This window comes from Candoia aspera, chromosome 2 (genome assembly GCF_035149785.1).
Source record: "Candoia aspera isolate rCanAsp1 chromosome 2, rCanAsp1.hap2, whole genome shotgun sequence".
NCBI classification, from domain to species: domain Eukaryota; kingdom Metazoa; phylum Chordata; class Lepidosauria; order Squamata; family Boidae; genus Candoia; species Candoia aspera.
Window position 1 is genome coordinate 116,156,033 of NC_086154.1, and position 25,570 is coordinate 116,181,602.

The window sequence follows — 25,570 nt, forward strand, 5'->3', positions numbered from 1 at the left end:
TCCCCCTTACTGAAGTGCCCCTGTGAGGAAAGGCATTCAGTTTAAGGATTTGGGACCAAGACTAGAATGCATTATTGAAAGATATGCTTCCAATTTTTCTTTAAAAACAAAATCCGTATTTCAGATGAAGTACTTTATTATGCATCCAACAAACAATTCTCTTTCTACTTGTTAAGACAACCATCTGGTTCAGCTAGAAGTAAACTGAGTGGATAGAAGTAGAATTCCAATTTCTTAAAATTATTGGGGGGGGGGGCACGCAGGGCTTTCACAGCAGATCTTGCAATCCATCAACTTTGGCTTAAAGAAGCGCTCAACTGCCAGGATGCAGTCACATTTAAATTATTGAAAAAGACTAAACCTAGAATTAGATTTATATATGTGGAAATTGTCTCCCAAAAGAGTCTTACCATCTTTCACTGTTAGAATATATGCACAATAATAGGCATCTTTCATACTATAGCTCCTCCAGCAACATTGCCTGAAAGCTAGAATTCATAGGTGCAATCTTTTTTCATTGTCCAATGGGCCCTAATGCAAGATTTTAAACTGAGTTATTGTCACCGGTATTTTAATCACTGCTTTGAACCAGAATGTATTGATTCCCTTAAAGAAAAGAATACCCTGCAGTTCTTTGCAGAACTGAAAACCAATGAATGGTTTTAAAAGTACCTCAAAGCATAGGCAACCAAGGCAGTTTGTAGAGAATTTGTTCAGTATTTTGTTAACTTCCTGCTTTCATCTGAAAATGACATCCATGTTTTTCACAAACTTCACTTAGATTGCAGGAATGCAGATGATGTTCTAAGAAAGAATGAACTTGTTCATAAAGAAACCATCAGTAAAACTGCTCTGCTAGTGATCCCATCTATGGGTAATGGGAACTCAGGCATTGTCTCTGTATGTTGTATGAACTGGACCAGCACATGATTGATTGGTTTGGACATAATGTGTGATATGGATACATCAATTGCATTCCAGACCCAGCTGTAACTCTCAGCAAGAAGGCTGCATACAGTATTGATTTTTCATTCATTAACTTCAGTATCCTATCAACCTGAGGCTCAAACCAAGATTTTCTGACAGGCTGGACTAGACCTAGACACAGGGGAATTTCAAAATATCCCTGTTATATAAACATAGCCCTGCCCATGAATACTGACTGGCTAGAACAGGGGACACTATTATCCTTTGACAGCCAAGCTGGGCAATGGTTGGAAAACATGGGTTTAAACCCCTCCATCCCCGACCATGAACTTCACTGGGGTGATCTGTGGCTAGCTACAAAGTTGTTCTGAGAATAAATGCCAGGAGTTGGAGGAGTATATGCAGCCTCAGGTCCTTGGAGGGATACTGAAGTAATAATAAGTAGAATAAATACAGTACTTAAAATAATACAATAATTGCCCCAGTTCTCAAGACTAATTAGAAGACCCTTCATGAAATCAACAAAGTTAGTTCTTTGACCACTTTTTCACTGGCCAAATAAGGGCCCTCCTGTAGAAATAATAGCTAGGAAACCAAGTCCCCCACTTCCTGGCAACTGAAGCATGGGGTTATTGCACACTTGCAAGGAAGAAGGTGTGCCTGTTCTAGGAGCTTCCTGAGAAAACACCTATAGTCTCCCTCTACTTCAATAAAGGGATGGAAATAAATGTGTAGTACAGACTATATCTTTGGAAAACAGAAGCACAAATAGAATATCAAGTATTTAAGTATCAAGAGCCAGCATGAGAATCACCAGTAGAGCCCAGTGTGAGGGTTAAAGTTTATGGAAAGTTTGCTTGCTTCCCTACTACCTGTAAGTGTTGACACTAATAATTTTGATCTGCGAATATCTCCAGAAGCCAGAGATTTCTTGCCTCCTGAAAACAGATTTGCATCCTGAGAAAAGCACAGTGTCTGGTGTCATGGACCTTACTGGCCACCCACTCTCTCCTTACAGTCTTTAAGGCAGGAAATTGAAATATTACCAGCTCCCTCCCTCTCCCAGTTTATGCTGTTAGTCTTCAGCCTCAACTTATAGCAGCCAGCTGAATAAAAAGGAAGCCATTTTCTAGGCACTCAGCCACAGGAATAGTGTGGAGTGTCATTAAATAAAACTCTCAGATGGGCAGTTTGTACAAATCTGTTCCTCAGGTTAGTCACTGTCCCAATGAAATCAATTTGGCATTCTTTTAATTTACATTTCTCACACACTGTCAAAAATTGATTGAAATTCCCCAAATCAATTTCTTGGACTAAGTTGCTCATCTGGGTCTCTGCATGTTTTCTACTTTAATTAATTCACTTAATTTTTGTCAATTAATTGACATTTAAAACCAGGAAGAACACTAAAGAGTTATTATTATGATACATTTTCTACAGAAAAACAATTAGATACCACAAACTTTGGATCTTTTCACTGTCCTAGTGATGTTGCTGAAATGCAATATTCGTCCATATGCAAGTCAAATCCAGCATTTTCATAACTGCTAAATTTAAATCCCATTAACCCTGCAAATTTTGGTTTTTCAAACAATGTTAATATCTTTTTTGCACCTGCACTGCATTACTCTACATGATGATGGGGATATTTCTTTCTGAAATTAATAGTCCTGCACAAGGGCAGCTGGTGTTTTCCTTTTCAGGCAGTCCTTGAAAGCTGGCAGAAGCAGCTGTGTTTCCTAGCCTCTCAAAGAGGATTTTCCATTTTAAAAACTTCAAAAAACAAAGAAATGGTAAACAAGCCCTTGGGCCATCTCATATTATTTTAAATTTAAACTTGTTACCCTGAAATCTTGTAATGATGGAGAATTCCAATTCCAATTAAATCAAATCAAATTGGATTCCTAACTTACAAATTCAGATGAAGTCATGTATCCATCTTTTTTGATAGACCATAGTTTAATACCTAAGATTAAGCACTGCTCTTGATAAATAATGAATTCTCATGCAATGTCAGAATTCACAATACTGCTAGCCAGAAATATCATCCTCTTTCCTTTTGATATCTATTGCCATCCGGCCTTTGGAAATAAAGGCCCTTTCAAATCCTCCTCTTCCTCCTCCCCGCTGGTCTTACTTTCAGGATTTTAGCAATGACATTTAATACAATTAACGTTTTAAGAATGCTTAAAAGCATTCTTAAAATTCTCTGTCACAGCCCACTCCATACCTGCCTGAATATTTGGTTCTGCAAGGAAAGCTCTCCTCTGCACCCACCCATTGGGGAAGTCATACTACATGCGGCTGCTGGAGAGGGCCTTCTCTGCCATCTGGAATGCCCTTTCTCAGAGGCCAGCCTGGAACTCCTACTGTCTACCTTTTGATACCCAAGAAATATTTTAATTAAATCATTGTGGACTTCTTTCAAGGTCTGTGAACAGAAGTCATTGGAGGGAAACTGTCTGTATTCTGAAGGTCACTAACAAGTGCTCCCTTAGCAGAAGAAAGAAAGGCAAAGAAGAAACAAGTTTACACCAAAGGAATTGCAAACAAAAAAGACATTTGGCAGCCTTGGCTGAGCCTTAATTAGCTAACTCTGCACCTAAAAGTACTTTTTTATTGAACTTTGGAGATGGAAGTATTTTATTAGCACTTTGTTTCTCTTCCCCAGCAACAGTCTATATTCCTAGTTAACTGAAAGGAGGATCTAAAGTGTTACATGAATGTAAAAGTTAGAAAATCAGCTCTGGGAAAATGTTCAGGAGGAGCAACCGTTATATATCATCACTATAGAGCTTGCCCAGTTTATGTCAACTTTCATTGCTGCACAGTTCTGTTCACAACATTTGTAAAGTTTACAGCGAAAAAAATCACAATTCTTTTCCTGTATGTTACCCTAGTCAATTGCAACCCGCTTCTGATTGAAGCTAATTTGAGATACATTCTGTGCACAATGTGCACTTACCAAGAAGAGTCTCAATGCATTTGATGGGCTTCTTCCCCAGTAAGGATGTACATGGTTGCATCTGTCATAGTCTTCAATTATTTTTCAGCTCTGTTCCTCTAAGCAGTTATTTTATGTTCTAATGGAAGAAGAATGGCAAGTGCCTAGACTTGATGTTGATCTGCTTTCAACACATCTTGGATGGCTTTTCCCAAGATAGAAGAAGAATAGAATTAAGGAACATTATCCCTGCCCAAATCTGATTTTGGATCCATTCATGGGTCTCTTAGAGGGAAATTAAAATGACCTAGCTTTTCAGCAAGATCCAGAAGAAGAGCCAATTTTGCTTTTTTTTAAAAAGCTGTAATCTAATAAGCCTGAAGCATTCTGTCCTTAATAATTTTACCAACTGCTTCACTTGAATGAACTTTCTAATGGACAAAGACTATTTTTTTTTTCGCTTTGGCACTTGCCATTTTCTACTAGTAGCGACAGTCTTCAGTCTTTCAGGAATAGTCCAGAAATTTGTTTGTGGCTATCAAAATGTTGGGCTAAAATATCTCATGCATTGGCTGTCACTGGATGAGTAGAGCTGTTGGGTAGATCTAAAGAAGCAATTTTTTAAAAAATGGTAATAATGATAAGGATAATACTAAACACAGAAGAGCTAAAAAACAGAAAGGGGAGGGAGAGTACAACCCTCAAAATAAGGGTTGGAAAAAATGCAGCCTGTGGGCCACATACAACCCACCAGAACTTCTTTCAGAGACACAGAGCTACCCACTGTAGGCTCTTATAATGGGCAAAATCTTGGACATGGTTTTTTTTCCCTTTTGAGAGGTTATAAAGGGCAAAAAGGACAAGCCTCAAGATTTGCAAAAGCTTAATGCACCATTTCATCCCAAGAAACCTCACCACCCCCACCCCACAAATTGAGAGTGGCCTCACCCCCTTTTGGTGTGCAGCCCTCTGCATGTCAAACAAAGCCCAGCCCTGACTCAAGGGGGTTTGGGCAACCCTACTAAAGGTGCTGAAAATAGGGTCAATACACTTATGTATAAATAAAGTACATTTGCTAGGAGCTTTTTTCAAGGCCACAAGAACTCCATATATATTTTTTATTTCTAGGAAAACAACGTTTCTCACCAAGCAGTCCTCTACATGACTTCTCTGAAGTCATTTCCACTGAATTCAGGGGAGATTTCTCCCAAGTAAGTTGATGTAAGACTGTCACCTCCAGGTTGGAGGAGGAACCCAGAATAAAATTATGACCTAAAAAACCCCAGAAGACAATAGAGGGGTAAGAAAAGTGGTGGTCACTTGGCACTGAGGCAGGAAGTACAATTTGCAGGAAGTACAATTTGAGGAAAGAGAGGAAGAAAGAAGCACAAATGCAAGGGAAGAGGAAGGGGTGAATGGACCGCCTAGGATCTGGTGGAACACAGACAATGAAGGACTTGATGCAGGAGGGAAAAGTGTGTAAGTGGGTTGATGTGAGGCTAGCATTTGTTACGCTCACATGTTGATCTTCTACTTCTACAGTTCGGGAGGGAGGATTTTAGAGGCACTAAGGAGCAGGAGCAACAGAAAGTCCTGGTAGTAGCAAAATCAGCTTATGTTGAATGTTTTTTAAACCCACCATGTCCCTTCTTTGCGCACATGTACAGAGATCCCTGGTGGCCAGCATATGTACACACATGAGTTGCTGAGGCTTATTAGCTGAACTTGTAGACACTGATAGGCTGTTGTTGTGATTTGCTCAGGCATTTTATAAGACCAGCAGAATCAGTGACAACTTTAATGTGCAAGATTTATATTGGCAGACAGGCAAGGAGTAATCCACAGCTTGTGACATTAGGCAATGGCATATAGGAAAACTGTGATGAAGTGTCAGATTTCTACTTTTACTTCTGGATAATAAAGGCAAGAACCGCATTGTTCACTTTCTCTCTCTCATTCTGTCTCACACACACAAACACATATATTGTCCTTTCTGTATAGACCTAGTCCATTCAGATACAATGCTACATGCTAGACATGAGAAATCATGTAAAAAATCTAATATAGTTTTGGGTATGTTTTAGCTTCTATCACAATATACGTAAGTTCCCCAAGGACGCTGTTATGCACAGAACAGGCATCAGATACCTTATCTTTAAATCCACATGTATGCTTTTTTAAATTTTCTTTCAAAATTCATGCCAGTAATTTACAGCCCCCTGTGGAGTTTACCTCCAGTTCTACATCCACACTACAATATAAATGGTATGCCCCAAATGCATATTATATACTGTGGAATAAACAAACATTTACTTAAACACAGATTTCGTGATAAACTAGAATTATTGATAAAAAAGGGTATAGAAGGTTGTTCTTTCCAAACCTTCCTTTTGTACCATGATTTAATTTCAACCAAAAATAGATCAAACGGCTTCCTATTGGATACGCTAGATGTCACTATTGCTTAAAAGGAGAACACTACGGGCCAAGAAAAAATACATGGAAAGCTGGAAAGCTGCATGGTATGGCTTTGGAACCAACCTCCTGCCCCTGAGCGATTGATGTGAGACTTGAGAAACTTGCTAAGTCACAGCAGCATCAGCTTCACTCTCAGGCTAACATCCCAGCTGCACAACCATATCTTGCAGCCTCAAATCTCTGCATCTTTCACTTCCACTTGCTTTAGAGTATAGCATAACTCAGCTCCACAAGGGCCGTTCAGTGCTAAAGCTGCTTTTCTCGCTAATTTGGAATGGAGAAAAGCAGACCACAATATAGCACAGCATTTGGGTGGGGAAAAACACTGGCTATTTTTTGGTAATTACTGACTTCATTACAGCTGCTTTCTTTGCAACTACATAGACAGAGCAATGATGATTAGCTCTACCTGACTTTCAAAAAATCACTAAGATGATTACTGTATATCCTAATCTTTTCTCTTGACTTTATTTCATACAGCCCACATTCAGACCCCTGGAAAGAGTAATTTGACTTTCCCTAGCTTGCCCTGTCTGATAAAGAAAGGAAAAAGCCATTCTACTTCCGAACCCTTCCATGAGATTTGAAAATGGCAATGGGATTGTGCTGCTGATTCAAAATGAAACAGGCATATAGCATAAGTTAACTTTGATGTCCAGCCAATCAATGGGAGAATAAAAAAATAAAAAATAAATTCTCTCTCACACACCCCCGAAGTATAGCAGCTTCTGGACTAGAAGAAATCACACTCCTGTACATTCCACACAGAAGGGGGTGGGGAATTAAATTGCTAGCCCCACCCCATTTCAGGTATTCAATAAATGCTGCATGCATTTGCAGGACATTTTGCATAAAATCTGAGCTGTTAGTATGAAGAGAATGTGATCTGGCTGCTTTTCTGACAACTACAGTCATGTGTGCTGGTTGCAATATGAATCCTCTATGGCTCTGTTCTCACCACAGCATGCTTAACCCAGTCAGTGCTACCCAGTTAAATTTCCTTAGCCCTCCTTCTGGAGCACAGAATCACACTAAGGGGATCAAAACAGAGAGTCCCCACCCACTTTCTTCAAGAAGAGTCTGGTATCTCTTAAGCTCCTGTGACTGGAGAATACTGGCAAGGCTTCACTAATCCTTTTCCATTGGCCAGGCATGGCATGGCCATGGCTGCCAATAGCATTTGGGCGGTGTGTCCCATGTTGGCAGGCCTTGACAGTATGTTCTGTAATGGAGAGACTTGCTATCTCTGTAGGTCTTTCTCCTGGAGGACTAAGTGTACCAAATAGCTTGACAACACCCTTGGCTGGGTGGAGTTAGATTAACCCTGTGTATAACTGCATCTGTTTGGGCCTAAATTTCACATCCTCAACATGGATGGGTTGGAACAATCCATCCCTTTGGGGATTTCCTCAACAGACCCCATTCAGTATGTTGTGGAAAGAGGGCCTATGTGTTTGTCAGGGGGTAGGAGACTACTGACTCCCTTGAGCCCAAAGATTGCTCATATCAGCACAGAAAATCAAGCTGGGCAGGTTTTTTTAAAAAATAAAATAGGGATTGTGGGGTTTTTGCTTGATGATTAAGGTCAAGTTGACTTTAAGGTTCCTGTGAAATTTATTCAAAAGCTGGGAAATCAGGCATCGGGAGGGAGGATGAGGCAACCATTCCCACGAAAGGAAAACATAGCCTTCTCCCAAGCCCTACAGAGCCCCAGCATCACAAATCACAGAATGGAAGCTTTGTGACTTGAGCTACATCACAGCTAAGCTGGAAGGAAATCAGCTTGTGCCCAAAGAGGATAACATCTTGGGAATAACAGGGTGGGAATCAGTGCCAGATCGGCACAAAAGCCCTGTGAGGACTTTTCCAAAGCCCAAAACATAAGGAAGAAAAGAGCCATCTGAAAGGTCATAGGTAGTCCTTTGGGGATCCCACTGGTTTCTTCAGCCTCCTCTATCACTGGCATGCAGTGTTTTTAACACTCTAGAACAAAACAAAACAAAAGAAATTGCCTACTCCAGACATAAATGCCAAGAGAGCCGAAACCTTCATTTCCATACCCTTAGGATCATATTTCAATTTTACCTTAGCACAATGTGTAAAGCCATCCATTGTGTTTATTTAACAAACTACACTTAGTGTGATGTATGAACTCCCTTCCTAAAATTGTGCAGAACTTACATACTTGCTAACATTTTTAAAACAAAAATGTTTTCCCAAATCTGCAACTTTCTGGAGACTGTGCCCACACAAAAAAATCAAATGTAGACACCAGGGTAATATAAATTCTGCGCAGTACATATATCAGGTTTGCATATCAATAGGATATGCATAAAACATTATGGGAGGGGCACAGCCCCTTCTTGATTGCTGAAAATCAGCTCTCTCTGGAGATTTCAGCAGCTGTGCCTAATTATACCCAGACCTTTCTGCACCAACCACAAGAACTAGAAACATAGGTTGAGGAGGGTTGAACGCTGCATCCAGACCTACCATGGTGCCCCATCACCTGTGCCTATAGGAAATCACTGAATAGGTTTAGCCTTCCAATGATCCTAGATTCAAATGCTGATTTCTTAATTCATTTGTCATCTCAACTTCGTAAGGATGGCAATGAAAAAAGCTTTATATTAATACAAATGAACTTCTGTTACTGATCTCCCAGTATAGCAAATATTCACTGATTTCTTTGCCAACTTAGGAGCATCCTGCCAGCACCCTTGATTGTACTCCTTTATACAAACTTACAATTGTTCTGCTGGCAAACTGACCTGGCCCAGAGATCCATCCTTTGCCATGAATAGCATTGCAGCAAACTCCAGGTCCTGAAATGCTGCATGGAAGTTTCGGTGATAAGCCTGTAATGCCATCTAGTGAGAGAAGGAGTCCAAAACCTCTGCAGAGAGGGAGAAACTGGATCACGCTTGATTATGCACACTATTACATATTTTATTATGTACAAAAAAGGCCAGTCTAATGTTTATGAAACGACGTGTGTAAAACATTTGATTGGTTTTTTGAATTGAGTGTTATGAACCTGATAATGTTTCCAGTAGTATCTAAATTGCAAAAACAGGCAATTCGAATAAGGTACTGCCCGGAGGGGAATTTGTTTCTCCTCCTAGATCGACATGGCTATCTTGTTGATGGGCTTCTGTTTACAGACCCAAAACTGTTCCTAAGCCGGCCTCTTGAAGGGAGCAAGGAATGACTGAATCTTAGGGTGATATTGTTGCTCACATTTATAAACTCTGTGATCCAAAAGGACACCTATAAAATGCACAACAACACAAATTTAAAATATCCACAATCCAATTAAAATGAAAAATTGAATGCAAAACATATAACACAACCAATCTTCAAACCCAGCCAAGATAGTATTATGGCCCAAATGCCCTCCAGAAAAGATTCGTTCTGAGCTGCTTCTAGAAAGCAGTCAGTGGGAGCCAATCTGATGTCACCAGGAGGCTGTTCTAAAGGACTGAGCTGCCACCAAAAAACAGCACCTGCAAGCCTTGGGTCCTCTCTCCTCCCCATAGTGGGGACCCATTAACAGCTTCCCCCAGCTAGATCAAACTGGCCAGGCCAATGCCAAGGGAAGAAAGCAGTTCTGCAGATAACTTGGCACCAAGAACTAGAACTTTAAATTTCACCTGGAAGCTTATTGGCAACCAGCACAGGGTCCTGTAAAGAAATGATCTGGCGGAAGGTATAAAAGAACCATTAAGGAGGGACTTGCAGAAAAGATTACACAGTCTAGAGATTGAAGCAAGTGTGAGAAAAAAACTCAAAATAACCCTGCCTTGGTTTTCTTCAGTATAAGATGGGACAGAGAGAAACTTGGACAGCTTTCAAAATGAATGTCATCCCTTCAAAGTAGGTCAGGTCAAGAAACAAGACTCTGCAGGGATCCTAGGAGTACTACTTCATTGTTGTTGGGTAAAATAACAGAATCTTGAAAACCTGAGTTTCTCTCTGCAGATCATTTCCATGGTGCGCAGCAGATTCCCTTGGAGGGGGAAACAAAAGAGTAACAAAGCAACCCTAGAAGAAACTCGGAAGTATCCCAGAGATCCGTTTCCTCTCTCTACCCATCCAGATGCACACAGAGAGCATAGAGGTTTTTTAAAAAAAAATATACTTCACAAATCACTCTAAAGAAGAGCTGGCATATGATAAAATGGGAACAGTATTTAGGCGGTGTGGGAAGTACCAGCTGTTAGCTGAAAGCCTTCTCCAGGCTTCATTATATTCATACTGGTCCTCTTCATCAATTTTGGGACAAATCCAACCTTCTTTCTTAAATCTGACTCCTCTCCTTTGCTCCGTAGTTAGCAGGCTCATAGGTAGAATGTAGGGCAGGGCTTGAATTACATGTTTCTGTATTTCAAGGCTTTTCTGCCCTTGGGCAAGGTTTTTATACAAGCCTGATTGGGCATCTCTGAATCCACATGTAAATAAAATGTTGTGTCTGCTTCTGTGTGTGTTTCAGCGGTAATTCCAGGGAAAACATGCTCCGTTGTCCTGTATGGAATGGAAGGGAGAAAGGGTTTCACTTTGGGAACAGTGATTTCTAGAAGTCAAGCAATGTATTGCTTTCACATAATCTGATCCTAGGCTTGTGTGGTGAAAGTAGCCTGCATGTCAGATTCCAGATTAGATTTACAACTTTGACACATACACAGAGTCAGAAACCCCAGCCCATTCCACCGCTGGAGAAGGTTTGTCCTTTTTAAAACAGAGAGGACTCTACAGAAAAAGGCTGTATGAGAAACAGGGTTTCTCTCCCCCCAACAGCCTCTGTGAACACTGGGAATCTCCAAGAAGCTGAAGAAATCCAAACACTTTGAAACTGAGCACAATTTGCTTCAGAACTGAAGACATAAACAAAAAGTGTACCCATCAAGTTGTGCCAGGTTACTTTTTTGTGTTACGCTAAGTCTCGTGTTCTTTCTCTCGCAGTACAAATTATGGAATTAGGTATTTTTCAGCCTTCAGTCATACTTCAGGCTGTGTTCATGAACATATACTTTTTATTTTTTCTTGGTGATCTGTATTAAAAAATTGAAAATTTTCCAATCCGTCATTGGAAATTTTAGGTAGAATGCTCTTCATCTGTAGGAGAAAATTACATTTCCTTTTGAATTTTTCTTTCTTAACTAATTTGTAAGCTACTGTATTGTTGTGATTTGGGGAGCTCTGTAGTTATATTCTACCATACTGAATGTCTGATTTTAATGCTTAAAGTTAAAAGGAGTCTTTTGTTTAATTATTTTTTTCTTTTTAATAAAGTTTGATTTTGTTTACCTCCTGTGATATTGATTTGTCTCCCAAGGGGGAAAAGAATGGCTGATTCTTCTAGTCACCACTCTTATGCTACATGGCCAGGAGATGGCACTATAGAAATTATTTCAGTTTTTGCATTTTGACTTTTTAATCACCAAGAATGCAGCACAGGGTGTGAGAGCTCTATTTCTTTTGCACGCCAGGGTTAAAGGGTGGATGAACAGGTGATGTGCCCTTTGTAAGACAAAGGGTGGCGGCAGGAACTACCAAGCTGCTTCCCCAAACTAGGAGGCAGAACCAGGGTATGAAGACCCAAACAACTTCTGAGAGAGGAGATTTGGAAGCTCCTACCTTCAACCCTGCAGGCCTTAGCCTTGCTGAAGCATGTTTTCTCAGAAATGAGCATTAAAGTGTTCAACAGTGAGGCTTTCTGTCATGTGATCCAGCATAAAATTGCAGCAAACAGGGGTGTCCCTGGGAGGGGTGGAGTAATATCTGCAAGAGGTCAGGAGCAGTGTCATGATCCAGGCCTTGGCCCTTTTGTACATATGTGCCATGTAGATGCACATACGAATGGTGCAGGGCTTGGATTATGCCATACCTGCCATTTTGCAGATTTTGACTTCCCTGCAGATGTCACTGGCCTTAAATTAATACAGAATGCTAGAACAACATTAAGGTTTGTTTGTGTGGACCACCTGTCAGACCAAGATCCATTCAAGTAATGTTGCAGCAAGGGTGCCATTTTCCTTAGTCTCCTCTCCCACCAAGTAGAGTTCATGCAGCTGCCGTGCATTTGATTCATTCACATGGAACAATTTTGCTTTTAATTTTTAAAATCTATAAAATAAATTAGGAAAAAACACCCTAATTTGTCTCTTTCCTACAAACATTTGTTTATTTCTGGGTAGTACTCAACCACGGCTATGCTGGTCAGCCTAAATCCATCATCAGCTAATATCTGGACTAACGAAACTGACCACAAAAATTGTGCAAACTTCTGAGTTCCTCAGGCTCTTCCACAGGCAAAACCTTGCCAAAAAAGCACCAACCAGGGATGCAAAGAATAAAGGATGCCCTAAATTAGTTCAAGTCAGAGATTGAATGCATACGTCATTTGAAGATATTATCAATTATCAATCACCTTGCCTTCTCGGACAATGAAAGCTACGACCACCTTCCCTCACAAAATACCGCACTGAAGGCGAAGCTACTTTTCTCCATACTGTACAGTAAAAGTGCACAGTATACGTCACTTCCTCCCCGGAAGGAGGAAGATTTTTAGAGAACCGGAAGTTGAATCCTATCTCGTTCTTCCAGTAAAACTATAACTTGTCCCGGAAGTTTGCTATCCAGAAAAAGGGGAATCTTCCTCTACATTTTCTTAACTCTGCGACGTGAGTCAGCTGTCGATTTCGCTCCGAGGCTAGCGGGTCTCGTTCTGCCAGAATAGAGCCTCGGTGGCCTCCGTACTGAAGTAAGGAACGGGTGGGGCCAATGTAGGCCAGGCCGCGCGGGCGGGGCCGGGGCGATGGGGAATCTGTTCGGTCGCAAGCGGCAGACCCGCGTTACCGAGCAAGATAAGGCCGTCCTGGTGAGAGCGGGGACCGGGGAGGGAGATCGCGGGAGTGGCAGGTTGCGGCCGTGCGCCAGGGGCTCCGTGGGCATCTCTCCCATCAGACCCAGCAGGGCTGCCTTTCCTCCGGGGCTTCAGGGTAACACTTGCTGCTCACCCTTTCCGCGGTCGCCCCAGCCCCTTTCTTCCAGAGAAGCGAGTGCAAAGCGGCGCGCGCTCCGGGTGCTTTTTAAGGCCGAGCTCGGGAGAGGGGACGCTGGCACGTGCGGGAATGGGGTGGAAGAGGCGCACCTGCCGACATAACTAGTAACGCGGAAAAGGAAGCGACTTTGTTCTCTTTTACGGCGACGACTTCCTCCACAGACTTCCTCGCAGTCCTTTTCCACTTTCCTTTTTTTTCCTTCTCTTTAAAAAGTCTGTGTGCGTGTGCATGCGTGCATGCGTGCATGCATGCGCGCGCGCCACCTCTGGGTCAAGCCACTGGTCTGACACCTTTCTTCTCCTTGCTTTGGCATGTCAGTGCAACAAGGCAGAACGCTTCAAACAGTAGTTTGCTGTCTACAATAATAGTGTGGAATAGCAAGCTGTATGTAAGGCATGGTTAACCTAATTGCGACCGATTGCATAAGCCACCTCTGGCCGTTCACACTTTGGGAACACAGCCATGAGCCAACTCTGGCTGGTAGGTGGGTGGAAGCTCTCCTGGACATTGTATGCTGTCCAGAATTGGGAATCCTGGCTTGAAATTTTGCCCCAGTGTTCTGACCCAAATTCTACACTGTAAAACCTATGACAGCCTCTTACGCTATCTTAAAGAAATACCCTGAAGATGCTACGTCCTATTGAAGTTAGAATTATTACCATGCGTTGGATGTGCTGTAGAGTTTTTCTGAATGTCTTGAACATAAAAAGTGTAAGACACTGCTATTTAAATAGCATGAGAAAAGTTGGAGAGCAGCATAACTGGCAGAAAGTGAAGAATATTTTGGGAAAAGAACCATAATGTGTAGGATGGAGAAATTTTACAGGTTGTAGAAATGCATAAGGTAAAATGCAGATCACTGAATAGGAAGCATGGGGACTTGTCTCAAAGTTTTGTTAAAGGAAATCTCAAAGAAACAATTGGCCTTTGTTTGACCTATTACGTTCCAATTTCTTAATCTGTGAAGTGGAATCTTTTCATATAGTTACTTAATATACACTAAAGGTATGTAGGAAATAGAATTTGTAGCATCTGAAGTCAGTGTATTTGGCTACTTGGCTCTATATTGTTTCTTACAGCAAGACTCTTGCTGTCACTTAGTGAAAGTTTTCAGCAGAAATATTTTCCAGTCCTACCTGGAAAAACCAGGATTTGGACCTGGAATATTTTTACACTCAAAGCGTATGCTTTTCCATGAACTACAATTCTTCATTTAACAACAAAATCTGTGCATGGTATTTTTTAAAGAAAAAAAATCAATAAATCACAGGAAATTCTTTAAAAAGAAAAATGATCCAGAATGTAAAATATATATAACTAGGTTCATTCTTCACATAGCTATAAAGATCTGTGGATGGCTATGGGCCAGTTACTGTTTCTTAACCTAACCTATCTTGTAGAGCTGTTATGAACATATCCTGCCTTGAATTTCTTGACAAAAGAAGGGTCTAAAAAAGTAATAGATAAATGCTGTTTAAAATGAGAGAAGTCTTGAAACCTATCAGTGTAAGCACCAAGTAAGCTGCCTTAGAGAAGGCAGTTAAAGAGTAGAGTGCCACAACTGAGAAGGCCCTGTCTTTGGTAATCAGTGGGATGCCTTACCAAAATGTTTCATGACACTTCAGAGTTCCTTCATTACTTTATGAGGATCCTTTTCATATATGTCAATAGCTTCCAGTACATGTTTGTGTTGAATCTGTCAGCAGAGAAATTTTGAGTTACCGTGCTTTCACTTTCAGTTCAGAAGATACTGAAACTGTATACAGAATGGAGAGAAATGTTGGAATGAAATATAATACTTCTTTAATATGATTCATGCCGTCTCTTAAAACCCTGCTGCTAGAAACACTCATGGCAAAGAATGTAATTGATCTCTTTAATTTTAAAAAAGAAATCCCATTAGCCAGAAGAGGAAATCTATGATCCTCTGAATTCCAGCTTCCTTCAGTCACCAGCCCATGGCCACATATGAGAAGAACTGTACGCTTAACAACATCTGGAAGATCAAAAATTTTCTATTAGTGAATGAATAGCAACATAAGCAGTTTTTCTGAAGGATACCCCAACCTACTGATTCTAATAGGGCACCCTTATGCCTTGGGCATTAGAAGTTTTATGTGCATGCCAGGGATGGCGTTATCTCTTTCTCACAATTATTTTTTTAGTATCTTTTAACATATGATTTGTAACAATGACCCAGGAGCAATGACTTGGCTTTAATTTTGCACAGCTTAACCTTCAACTCCAATTCTAACTTTCCAGTATTCTTCCAGCACAGTAGGTTGGAGATCAAGACTGCTGGGTTTACAGGCATATCTGCCTAAAGAAGAAAAGGTTTTGTCTAACGGACTGTTTGCTTTCTTCTCCAGCAACTAAAACAGCAGCGGGACAAATTAAAGCAATATCAGAAAAAGATTTCTCTACAACTGGAGCGGGAGAGAATTGTTGCTCGTCAACTACTAAAGGATGGCAAGAAAGAGTAAGTCACTTCTGGATGGAGGTTGTGCTTACAGCTATGTATTATTAGTCGAGGTATTCTCAATGTAAGGTACCACAACCGTCCCCTGGACACATCTGGATGTGGAAAGCTTGGATGATGTAATACCAAGTTTTAATACAGCCTAACTCAAATGATTTCCACTGATGTTTCAGCTGAAATATGCCCTCCAATGCTTGCTAGTCCTCTGCCGTGTATAGTAGAGACTGATATTTGGAGGTATTCTGGTGTGTCCCAATAATCCCTTTGTTTGGGTCTGGGCAGACAGCATTTTCAGTTGATGCCCTTAACTTCCGGAATTCCATTCTCAGGGAGCCCATCTCATTTCCTTACCGACAGACTTCCAGAAGTTAATGAAAAACTTTCTTTTTAGGAGAGATTGTACTGTGTAATTGTTTTTCTGCTTGTAATCATTTAACTGTTTCAGGGTTGGGTGTTTTTGTGTGTGTGGGGGTTATTATAGCTATTGTGTTTCTCTGCTATTTTCTGGGGTTTTACATTTCTAAATTTTTATTTTTTTACAATAAATGTAAATATTTTAAATAAATAAAAATAATAATATCTGGAAACAGGTTGGCAGCCATTGCAATTTAATCATTGTGTTGTGTTAACGTAATGGCCATAAGCTTTTAAAACATTTTAAAATATTAAAAAGATTCCTAGGGAACAAATATCAATTTTGTTGACTATAATGATGAAAAATAAGCCTTACTTGACCAGAGGCAATTTGCCAGGCTATTTCTGTGGACAATCTGTATGTTTTTCCCAGGAATATTTAGTTAACTTGTGTTAGAGAATCCTGAAATAAATGATTTTTTTTTAACTGAGACCAGACAGAAATGGCTTGGTATAATATTTTTCTAGACTTGGTTTTTCATCCACTCCCTTTTTTCTCCTCCTAGGAAAGCCAAGCTTCTGCTAAAGAAGAAGCGTTATCAGGAGCAACTGTTAGACAAAACTGAAAACCAAATTAGCAACTTAGAACGCATGGTATGTGAGATTTGGAGTACTTTCTGAATTGCAGCTGACTTTCAGGATTTCTGAAGTGTGGCTTATATGTAAACTCCGGAGTTTAGTTTAATTCACTTCTGATATAAGTGGACTTCTTTAACTTGGGATTCACCTTGACTCTTATGGTGGAATAGTGTGGTTTAAGCTTCCCTTAGGAGTACTGTATATACTCCTGGATAAGCTGACCTTCAAAATTTTGATCAAAATACCATGAAAAATGTGTCAGCCCCAGATCAGCCAACCCTTGAATTTTTAACCGAAGTTTTAACCAAAATACTGCTAAGCATTTGGCCGCTGTTTGCACAGTTGGGCCGCAATGGGCTTTAAAAAATCTGTGGTCCACAGATAAGCTTAACCCAATTTTGGGGGTGTATTTTGGAACCTAAAATTCTCAGCTTATCTTCAAGTATACACAGAATGCCTGTCCTTGGCACAAGTGTATACAGGTAGTCCTTGACTTACACCCATTTGTTTAACAACCATTCAAAGTTACAGCGGTGCTGGAGAAAGTGACTTATGACCAGTCCTTGCACTTATGAACATTGCAGCATCCCTGTGGTCATGTGATCAAAATTTGGGCACTTGGCAACCAGCATGTATTTATGACAGTTGCAGCGTCTTGGGGTCACATGATCGTAATTTGTGACCTTCCTGGCTGGTTTCCAACAAGCAAAATCAGTGGGGAACTGCATGATTCATTTAATGACCACAGTGATTTGCTTAACATCTGACGCAAAAATGTAAAATTTGGTGCATTCACATGATACCTTGCTTAACAACCACAGTGCTTAATGCCAAATTTTCCGGTGCCTATTGTGGTCGTAAGTCAGGGACTACCTCTATTGCCTGTCTTGAGAACAGAATGACAGCTTTGTACAGCATCGGCTACTTTAATGGTCACTGATGATTGACTGAACTGTCCCTCGTTCCATCTTTTTTTGATGTTCATCCAGCCCTCTAATCAAACTTGTCACAGCTGTAATATGCTTGCTTTTTAGAGGAGGGGTGATAGAGTGTACATTCATGTTTTCTGTGTATCTTTTTGCAAGAAAGGTGGAGAGGCAGAGGATCAATAATTTGAACAACTTGTAGTCCTATTGATTTGGTGGACCCTAGTTTCATGCAATTAATATAACTTAGATTTCTCCTGCTTTTATTGCTGACATAGCAAGATTCTCATTTACTGAGGGAAGGCTAGTTATTTTACCTGGGGCTAGGTCCATGCATCACAGACCCTCCAGGTTACAAGCTGTCGGCCAGTGAAACAGGCTGTCACAGGATGTGGTGAGTTCTCTTTGCTTGAAGGCTTTAAACACAGGCTGGATAGTCACTTGCTAGAGATGCTGTCATGTATCCTGCCTTGAGTAAGGGGTTGGATTAGATGACCTCTCTGGTCATTTTCAGGTCTGATTCTATGATAATTTATAGTTTGTTTGATTTGGGGATAACAGGTAGTGTGAACCCAGCCTTTTATGGATTTTAAACCATGACTTGAGTTGTAGTGTGCTGTACAAACTAAGGCAGTTCTAGCTTATTCATCTGAGATTTAGCACACTATATGATACCAGCCCTAGACTCTAGTTCTGCCAAGCAGCTTAGGATATAGCTGGACTCCCTGTACTTTATGGTCAACAGCACAAGTGATTGCCAAGAGGAAAATGTCTGGCTTATGTGATTGCGGTGCTGTGCGGAGACTAGTGGAATGCCACTGAAATGTGGCAGTGCAGCATTCATGCAAACCAGCTTTCCGAACCTTTCCTTGCTTGCCTTTATGTTGGCAGGTGGGAAGTAGATTTTGCCTTGTCCCCTGACTGCTTTCCTTCATCCTTATGGATAGCGCATAGCGCTCCCTGATCTTTGTCTTCTCTCTCACAGGTCCACGATATTGAATTCACACAGATCGAGATGAAAGTGATCGAGGGCCTCAAAATTGGCAATGAATGTTTAAATAAAATGCATCAAGTGAGTATGAGCAGAGCTCCCTGCCCTCTCTTAAACAGCATTCCATTGCCAATCAACTTTTCATGTGAAATTGTGGGGCTCTCTTATAGGTTATGTCAATAGAAGAGGTGGAAAGAATCATGGATGAAACCCAGGAAGCCGTAGAGTACCAGAGGGTATGTATTGCTGGCGTGGCCCATTCTGCAGTGCCCAGTGCAAGGCACCCTTTTTTTTATTACTTGTATTCCACCACGTTACTCCCTTGGATTTTTAAGGTACTTGCACTGCTTATATGCAGCAGAAAGTACCTTACCATATTCCTGAAAGTGTGTATTAAATTAATCCTTAGTATCAAAGCTGAGACTGAAACAGACAGGTACAGTGTTCATGTTTTTTGAGCGTGCCACAGGTCAGTGAGGGAGCTGAAAACTTGGGGATTTGTTACTGCAGTGGTGTTCATCAAGCCATCTGCCTTTTTCTTTGCAGCAAATAGATGAGATATTGTCTGGCAGTTTCACTGCAGAGGATGAAGATGCCATTTTAGCTGAATTAGATGCCATCACTCAGGTAAGTACCAATTAGTTCAGGAGTTGTATTTTGAAGTGATATCTTTTATTAGGAAGCAGCATTTTCATCCAGCATTTCTGTCACATGATAGGCCCCAAAACATTCTGATTATATCATCTGCATTAACCTTCTGAGTCTTTGAAGGATTCAGTTTGATCCTTCAAGATAAACTTTAAATAAAAGGATAGAATATTATCCTTTTATTTCTTTCTATTCCTCTGAAGGTGAGGTACTGTTATACACTAGTCTCTGGTGATGGCCATTCCATATGCCCTGAACTACTGTATAGATCCTATTTTGGACCACTTTTCCAGCTGCATAATTCCCTTCTTAGAAAGTTGGCCCTTCACTCTGGCATAAATAAGGTTTATTTCCACAATACGTATGCATTTATGTGAGTACCAGTATGCTGTATTTTGTGTTCAGGTTAGAAATAGGTTGGCAACAAAAATAATTAATAACTTACAAATCTGTGCAGAGAGGAGGCCAATAGATATTTCACTCCAGTAGCTAAAATTCAGGATGGAAAATCCTAGATGTTTTGGTTGGAATTATATGTTAAGGGGAATAGGAAAGAAAGGGAATAGGGAAGATATGGGGGATTGTAATTACCTTCATGTCTTTTCAAAAGGAAAAATTAGAAAAGGTGTGGCCCCTGTTAATATTAGGAGCTTTTTCCATTCTGGTTCTTCTTTGCATGTTTTAACTGACCAAAGAGGAAACAAGTTTCCCATATTAGAAACAAAACAGTGTAGTCTTTAAAGCTGATGATATATTTCTATCAGTCTTTATTACAAAAAATAATGAACTTTAACCCAGGACTGTTTGTTTGTTTGTTTGTTTTGCTTTCCAACAGAACTTAGCTCAAGAAAATTCAAAGAGATAATCTTGGGGCATTAGTAAATTCATTATTTGGTTTAGTCTTTGGGTAACTCTAGATAGGACTGCATATGTTTTAAATTGGCTTCATGTCTCAGTATTTACCAGACTGTCTACACTAGAAGAGAAATAGTGGCTATTTCTGCAGGAAATACAAATCAGTTCACTTTATATCTTTTCTTCTTACTCTGGGCAAAAAAGAGAGAGATAAATAGTGCTTCAGTAATCTTCTGGTTCTTCTTCCTTACAAGTTAGGAAGTTCCTGTAGTTCTCCTGCTGTGGTGTCTACCAGCAGTTTCAGGGATAAAGGAAGAGGTAGTATCACAGCAACCATACATTATTGCTTGACAGGAAATGGTGACTATGTATCTGACTGGAATTATTATGAACCCATAGCTATTAATTTGAGCAATCCACAATGTTTCCTAAGAGATGTCTGTTCTTGTCCCATGCTCTGGTGAATGCATTGTAGACAACAACCAGACAGCTGTGGGAAATCTTGAAAAAATTGAACAGCATTGGACCAGGAAGTCCAAGAACTATAAAGTAGGTGTGAAAAAAAAAACACAGTGGCAAACCATTGCTGTATTGTCAAGAAAACTACCTGTCCATCCCCATGCAGTCTTTATACTTGAGGTTTATTCATTGAAGAACCGATAGCTGTCATGTAACCAAATTAATCAGAATAGTCCATCAAGGTGCTGAAAGAGCAACGCTTGTAAATAATACAGACTCAAAACCCTAGAGGTGGCAGACAGATGGTAACATAGTTCCTTCCTGTACATTTAAAAGTTTTACAGTAATACAAAGTTGTTTGCTATCTGTAGAATATGTGTTTTACGAGGAGCATTTTTTTTTTATTCCAGGAGCAGATTGATCTTCCAGAGGTTCCCTCAGAGCCTCTCCCAGAAAAGATTCCAGGTAGTATTTATCTGTTTGGAGTTTTTCCTCTCCTTTTGATATTGCCATTGTGCGCAAAGCAGAAGAGGGCTCTGGCTCTTGACTGTGTTTGCATGAAATACTTCATTCAAGAGAGGCATGAAATCTACAAAACATTCACAAGCATCTCTAGGGCTATTTATAATAGTCTGTCCCAATGCTTACTCTGTGTTCAGCTCCCAGCCCAGTTACTATAAATTATATAAAGCTTTTGAGTTTGTAGTCTTTTGCTTTTACTATTTGGTGGTAATTTTTTATAAATTACCTTGTAAGTAGGTATTTTGCATTAGCCCAGTATTAACAAAAGGGAAGGCTGAAAAAAGAGTGACTTTTCTATTTATATTAGATGTAATTTGGACCTGGGCCTAGTACACTTTGGAATCTCAGCCTCTTAACTACTACTTTGCACTAGCTGTAGATCTTACCTATTTTATTGTTACATTCCATATTTCCACTGGAAACTCAAAGCAGCATATATGGGGATCTGCTGATCTTTTTCTCCTAACAACCCTTCTAATCTGAGAGGGTCACCATAGCCCATAGTTACCCTGTGAGCTTCATGGTTCAATAGAGATTTGAACCTGGGCGTGTGTCATCTCAGTCCTGCACTTTAATCATTATACCATATTGGGGCATAGACTTCATATGAGGTTAGTTTTCACTACATTATACTCAAGTGCTTTTCCCATTTCAGGCACAGAACATAGCATTTTGAACAATTCTTTGTTTATGTAGAAACTGTTAACTGTTTTCTTATCTCTTACCTAATTCTGAATTGCTATGAGAGTCTAAAATCTAGAATCTCCAATTAAAAAAATAAAGTTATTTCTAATTCGTGTCTTAAACATCTGGCTCCTGTTTTTTGTTCAGTTTGCTTGTCTCTTTTGTTTCTGAAAGCAAACACTGAAATGTAAGATAAGTGGTGCTGTAGTGAATTGGTAGAGAATGAAAGTAGGAAGCAGTAGTTGTACAAAAAGGATGAGAACTAAAAAGTAGGGCTTTATGGTGCCTCAGATTTCATTTGACTCATTAAAGCAGCCACATCTGATTTCAGGATCATGTAGCAACAGGGGAAGCTTCTCTGCAGTAGCTGCCACTGTATGATCCTGGAAAACAGCACAGCTGCTTAAATGAGTAACAAATAGGTGCCATGTTTGCACTCCTGCATATTCTGAAGCACTTCTTCCAAACTGAATCTATATCACGAGATGTCAACTTCCAACTGTACACCCCCAAAGCAATTTTCTGATTTTTAATAAGTTAATTGTAATAATCATGCCTCGAACCTGGTGCTCACAAAAATAGATTGAAAGCACATGTATTTAGAATCGGTTTTGCTTGGACCAGATTGTAGTCTGCATGAGGTGCAGCAGATTAAAGCTGAATCCAGACAAGTCAGAAGGATTGGTGGTTGGTGAGTTCTAAGATGGTTGGAAGGGACTCTTCCTATTCTAGATTGATATTTTTCTCCTGAAGGAGTAAATCTGCAGTTTGTTGGATGGGTTCTTGGACCTTGTGCTGTCCTTGAGTGTACAGGTCAGTGGAAGGCCTACAGCACCTTTTCTCACCCATATATAATTTACCAGTTTCGACCCTTTCTGGAGAGATCATATGATTCATGCTTTGGTTATCTCCCAAATAGACTATTGCAACATGCTCAGTATAAAGAAGTCCTTTAAGGAGAACTGGAAATTGTCACAGATCCAAATTGCGGTGGCCATACTTCTGTCAGGCGTGTCTTAGCAGGAGCATGTGACAAATTCTGGCTAAGCTGCCAGCCAACAGATTTCTGAATCAGATTCAAGGTGCTTGATACTACAGGTAGTCCTTGCTTAACGATCACAACTGGGACTGGAATTTTGGTCACTAAGCAAAGTAGTCATTAAGCAAATCTGACCTGATTTTACAACATTTTTGTGGTGGTCATTAAGCAAATCACTGGGTGTTAAGCAAACCACATGGTCGTTAAGCAAATCATGTGGTTCCCCATTGATTTTGCTTGTCAGACTCCAGCTGGGAAGGTCAAAAATGGCGATCACGTGACCACGGGTTGTTGCAACGGTCATGCATGAATGTGAACTGGTTGCCAAGTACCCGAACCGTGATCACGTGACCGCAGGGATGCTGCAATGGTTTTAAGTGTGAGGACCGGTCGTAAGTCAGTTTTTCTAGCACCGTTGTAAATCTGAACTGGCACTAAATGAGTGGTTGTTAAGTGAAGACTACCTGTAAATTTCTGAAAGGCTTGGGTCCCACCTTCCTAAAGGAAAGACCTCCTGTGTATGTTGTAGGCCTGGAGTTGCATTCTTCAGATAAAGGCCTTTTGTACATGCCACCCTGGAAAGAGGTTCACCTGGAATCTGTGATGTTGGTGATGGCTCCAGTGCTATGAAAATCCCTTCCCCTGACAGTTTGGCTGCTTTTTTCCTGCATGTTTTTTTTGGGGGGTGGGGGAGATTAGAATGTATTTTTGCACTTGCACCTTTCCCCAGAGAGTGCATTTTGATCTGCAGTCTTTAATGTTGATGCTAGGTTTCATATTGTTTTGTGATTGGAGGTGGGGGGCACTATATGATTACTGTTTTAGGATTTTACAAAGTGTTATGGTATTTTGTATCTTTTATCTTTGGGACTTAATTGTTTGTTGGAAAGTGTCATGGGCTGGCTCTGTTGAAAGCATGCAGTATATAAATATGATAAATAACAAATGATATTGATAATAATAATAATAAAAGATAAGATACACCCAACTATAGAATACCATGTGTAAGTATATAGCTCTTCTAGCAAGCAGCAAGATCTGGCTTTTATTTACAGAGTTTGTTGTTATTTTAACCTTTTCTTGGTTTGACTAATCCTTCCCTTAATTGGGTTAGACCTGGGGAGGTAGGTCAGAGGAAAGCTTTCAGGGAAACTGTACAGAAGAAGAGGCTTGTTAAAACAACAACAACAACAACATTGTCTTTGCTTACTACAGAGTCTCTTGCCACTTACCTTTGCATTCACAGTACGATTAATAGTAGCACAATATAGACCAGCTGCTTGGCATGTTCTTCCATGAACATCTGTGCCTTGTCACAGTGCCTTTCTTTTCAAAGGCATTAGGTGGCCACTGAGAGAACACTGTTCATCCTCTGAAGAGCAGAATTGGAGAGTGCTCTCTTAGCTAAGCGCAGCCTCTCCAGAAAGATTGGGGCAGGGCGTGGGGAGGTTGCATTTGGGCAAGCATTGCCTCATTTGTTAGTTGACCTTGACAGATGTGGTATTAATGCAGCATCAGAAGAATACAACGGCACAAACACACAATTATGATCATTCTGGAAGAACAGAGGAATTCACCATTCATATCGGGGGGACGTTTGTATGTATGAGCAGGTGGCAAAGGAAGCCTAGGTCTGAGTTCCTGAAAAGTTGCTCCAGGTGTTTGTCAGCTTCAGGATTGCATAAACCACTGCTTAGGCTTTACTGGCTCTAAAACCATTCAAAACCAATAACTCCTTCCTCTTTATGTGTGTTTTTCCTTCTCCACAGAAAAATCGCCCATCAGAGTCAAACCAAAGCCAGAACTGATTGCTGCATCTTAACTCCACTACCTGCGGGGTATCCCTGCATTGAATCTTGGAATCCCAGCATGCCTGGGGTATAGGAGGCCTCCCTGCTGGCATTACCCAGCCATACTGGAGCAGGTTTCCTGCACAGAATGGAAGCTGTAACTGGTTAATGTTCCCATATCAAGGTTATTTTGTAGCGTGCACACTCCTCCTTTTTGTAACGTAAATGGGATTAAATGGTGACTCTTAAACCCTCCAAGCCAAATGCTTTCTACAACCAGATTTCCGCTACAGACCTGCCTCAGATGCCAGCACAGCCTCTCTCTCACTTCCTCTCAGTTCCTGGTACATGTTGGAGCATGTTGGCACTGCTACAAGCTTTGGCTACCCAGAGGAAAGAACTTCTGTGGGACCTTTGCCTTCCTCTTGACTCATTTCACACTGGCTTTTCTGAAAGGCTGCTTGTTACAAGGATGGAATTTTTGAACCTTGTTCAATCTGTTGGCTTTGTGCCAAGATGGGAGCATCTCTTCCATTAGTGGTTCCAGCTTCTTGTGTTAGCAGCTAGTGGAGATTCAAGAAGTTTATTCCATGTTCAGTATGCTCTTGAGGTTAATATACTAGTAGACCTGGGCACTGGGGAACAATGCAAGGCTGATGGGCTTATTCATTAGAAAAGAGAAGGACTGTTTCCTGCTGGGGGAGAAGTCTAAATGGCTTGCTAAGGAGTTGTGCTTCAGATGCTTCCCAGGCCTCTAGCTTTTTCTTTTTC

The 25,570-nt window shown here is 40.6% G+C and overlaps 1 protein-coding gene across 1 annotated transcript; it reads left to right on the plus strand.

Annotated features, from left to right (window-relative positions):
* The first annotated feature begins 13,128 nt into the window (after positions 1-13,128).
* CHMP6 (charged multivesicular body protein 6) lies at positions 13,129-25,049 on the plus strand. Its single transcript, XM_063293381.1, has 8 exons — positions 13,129-13,229; positions 15,783-15,892; positions 16,813-16,900; positions 18,797-18,883; positions 18,973-19,038; positions 19,349-19,429; positions 21,175-21,229; positions 24,779-25,049. Exons 1-8 carry the CDS (start codon positions 13,167-13,169, stop codon positions 24,829-24,831), a joined length of 603 nt encoding a protein of 200 aa, XP_063149451.1. The 5' UTR covers positions 13,129-13,166; the 3' UTR covers positions 24,832-25,049.
* Positions 25,050-25,570: the final 521 nt, after the last annotated feature.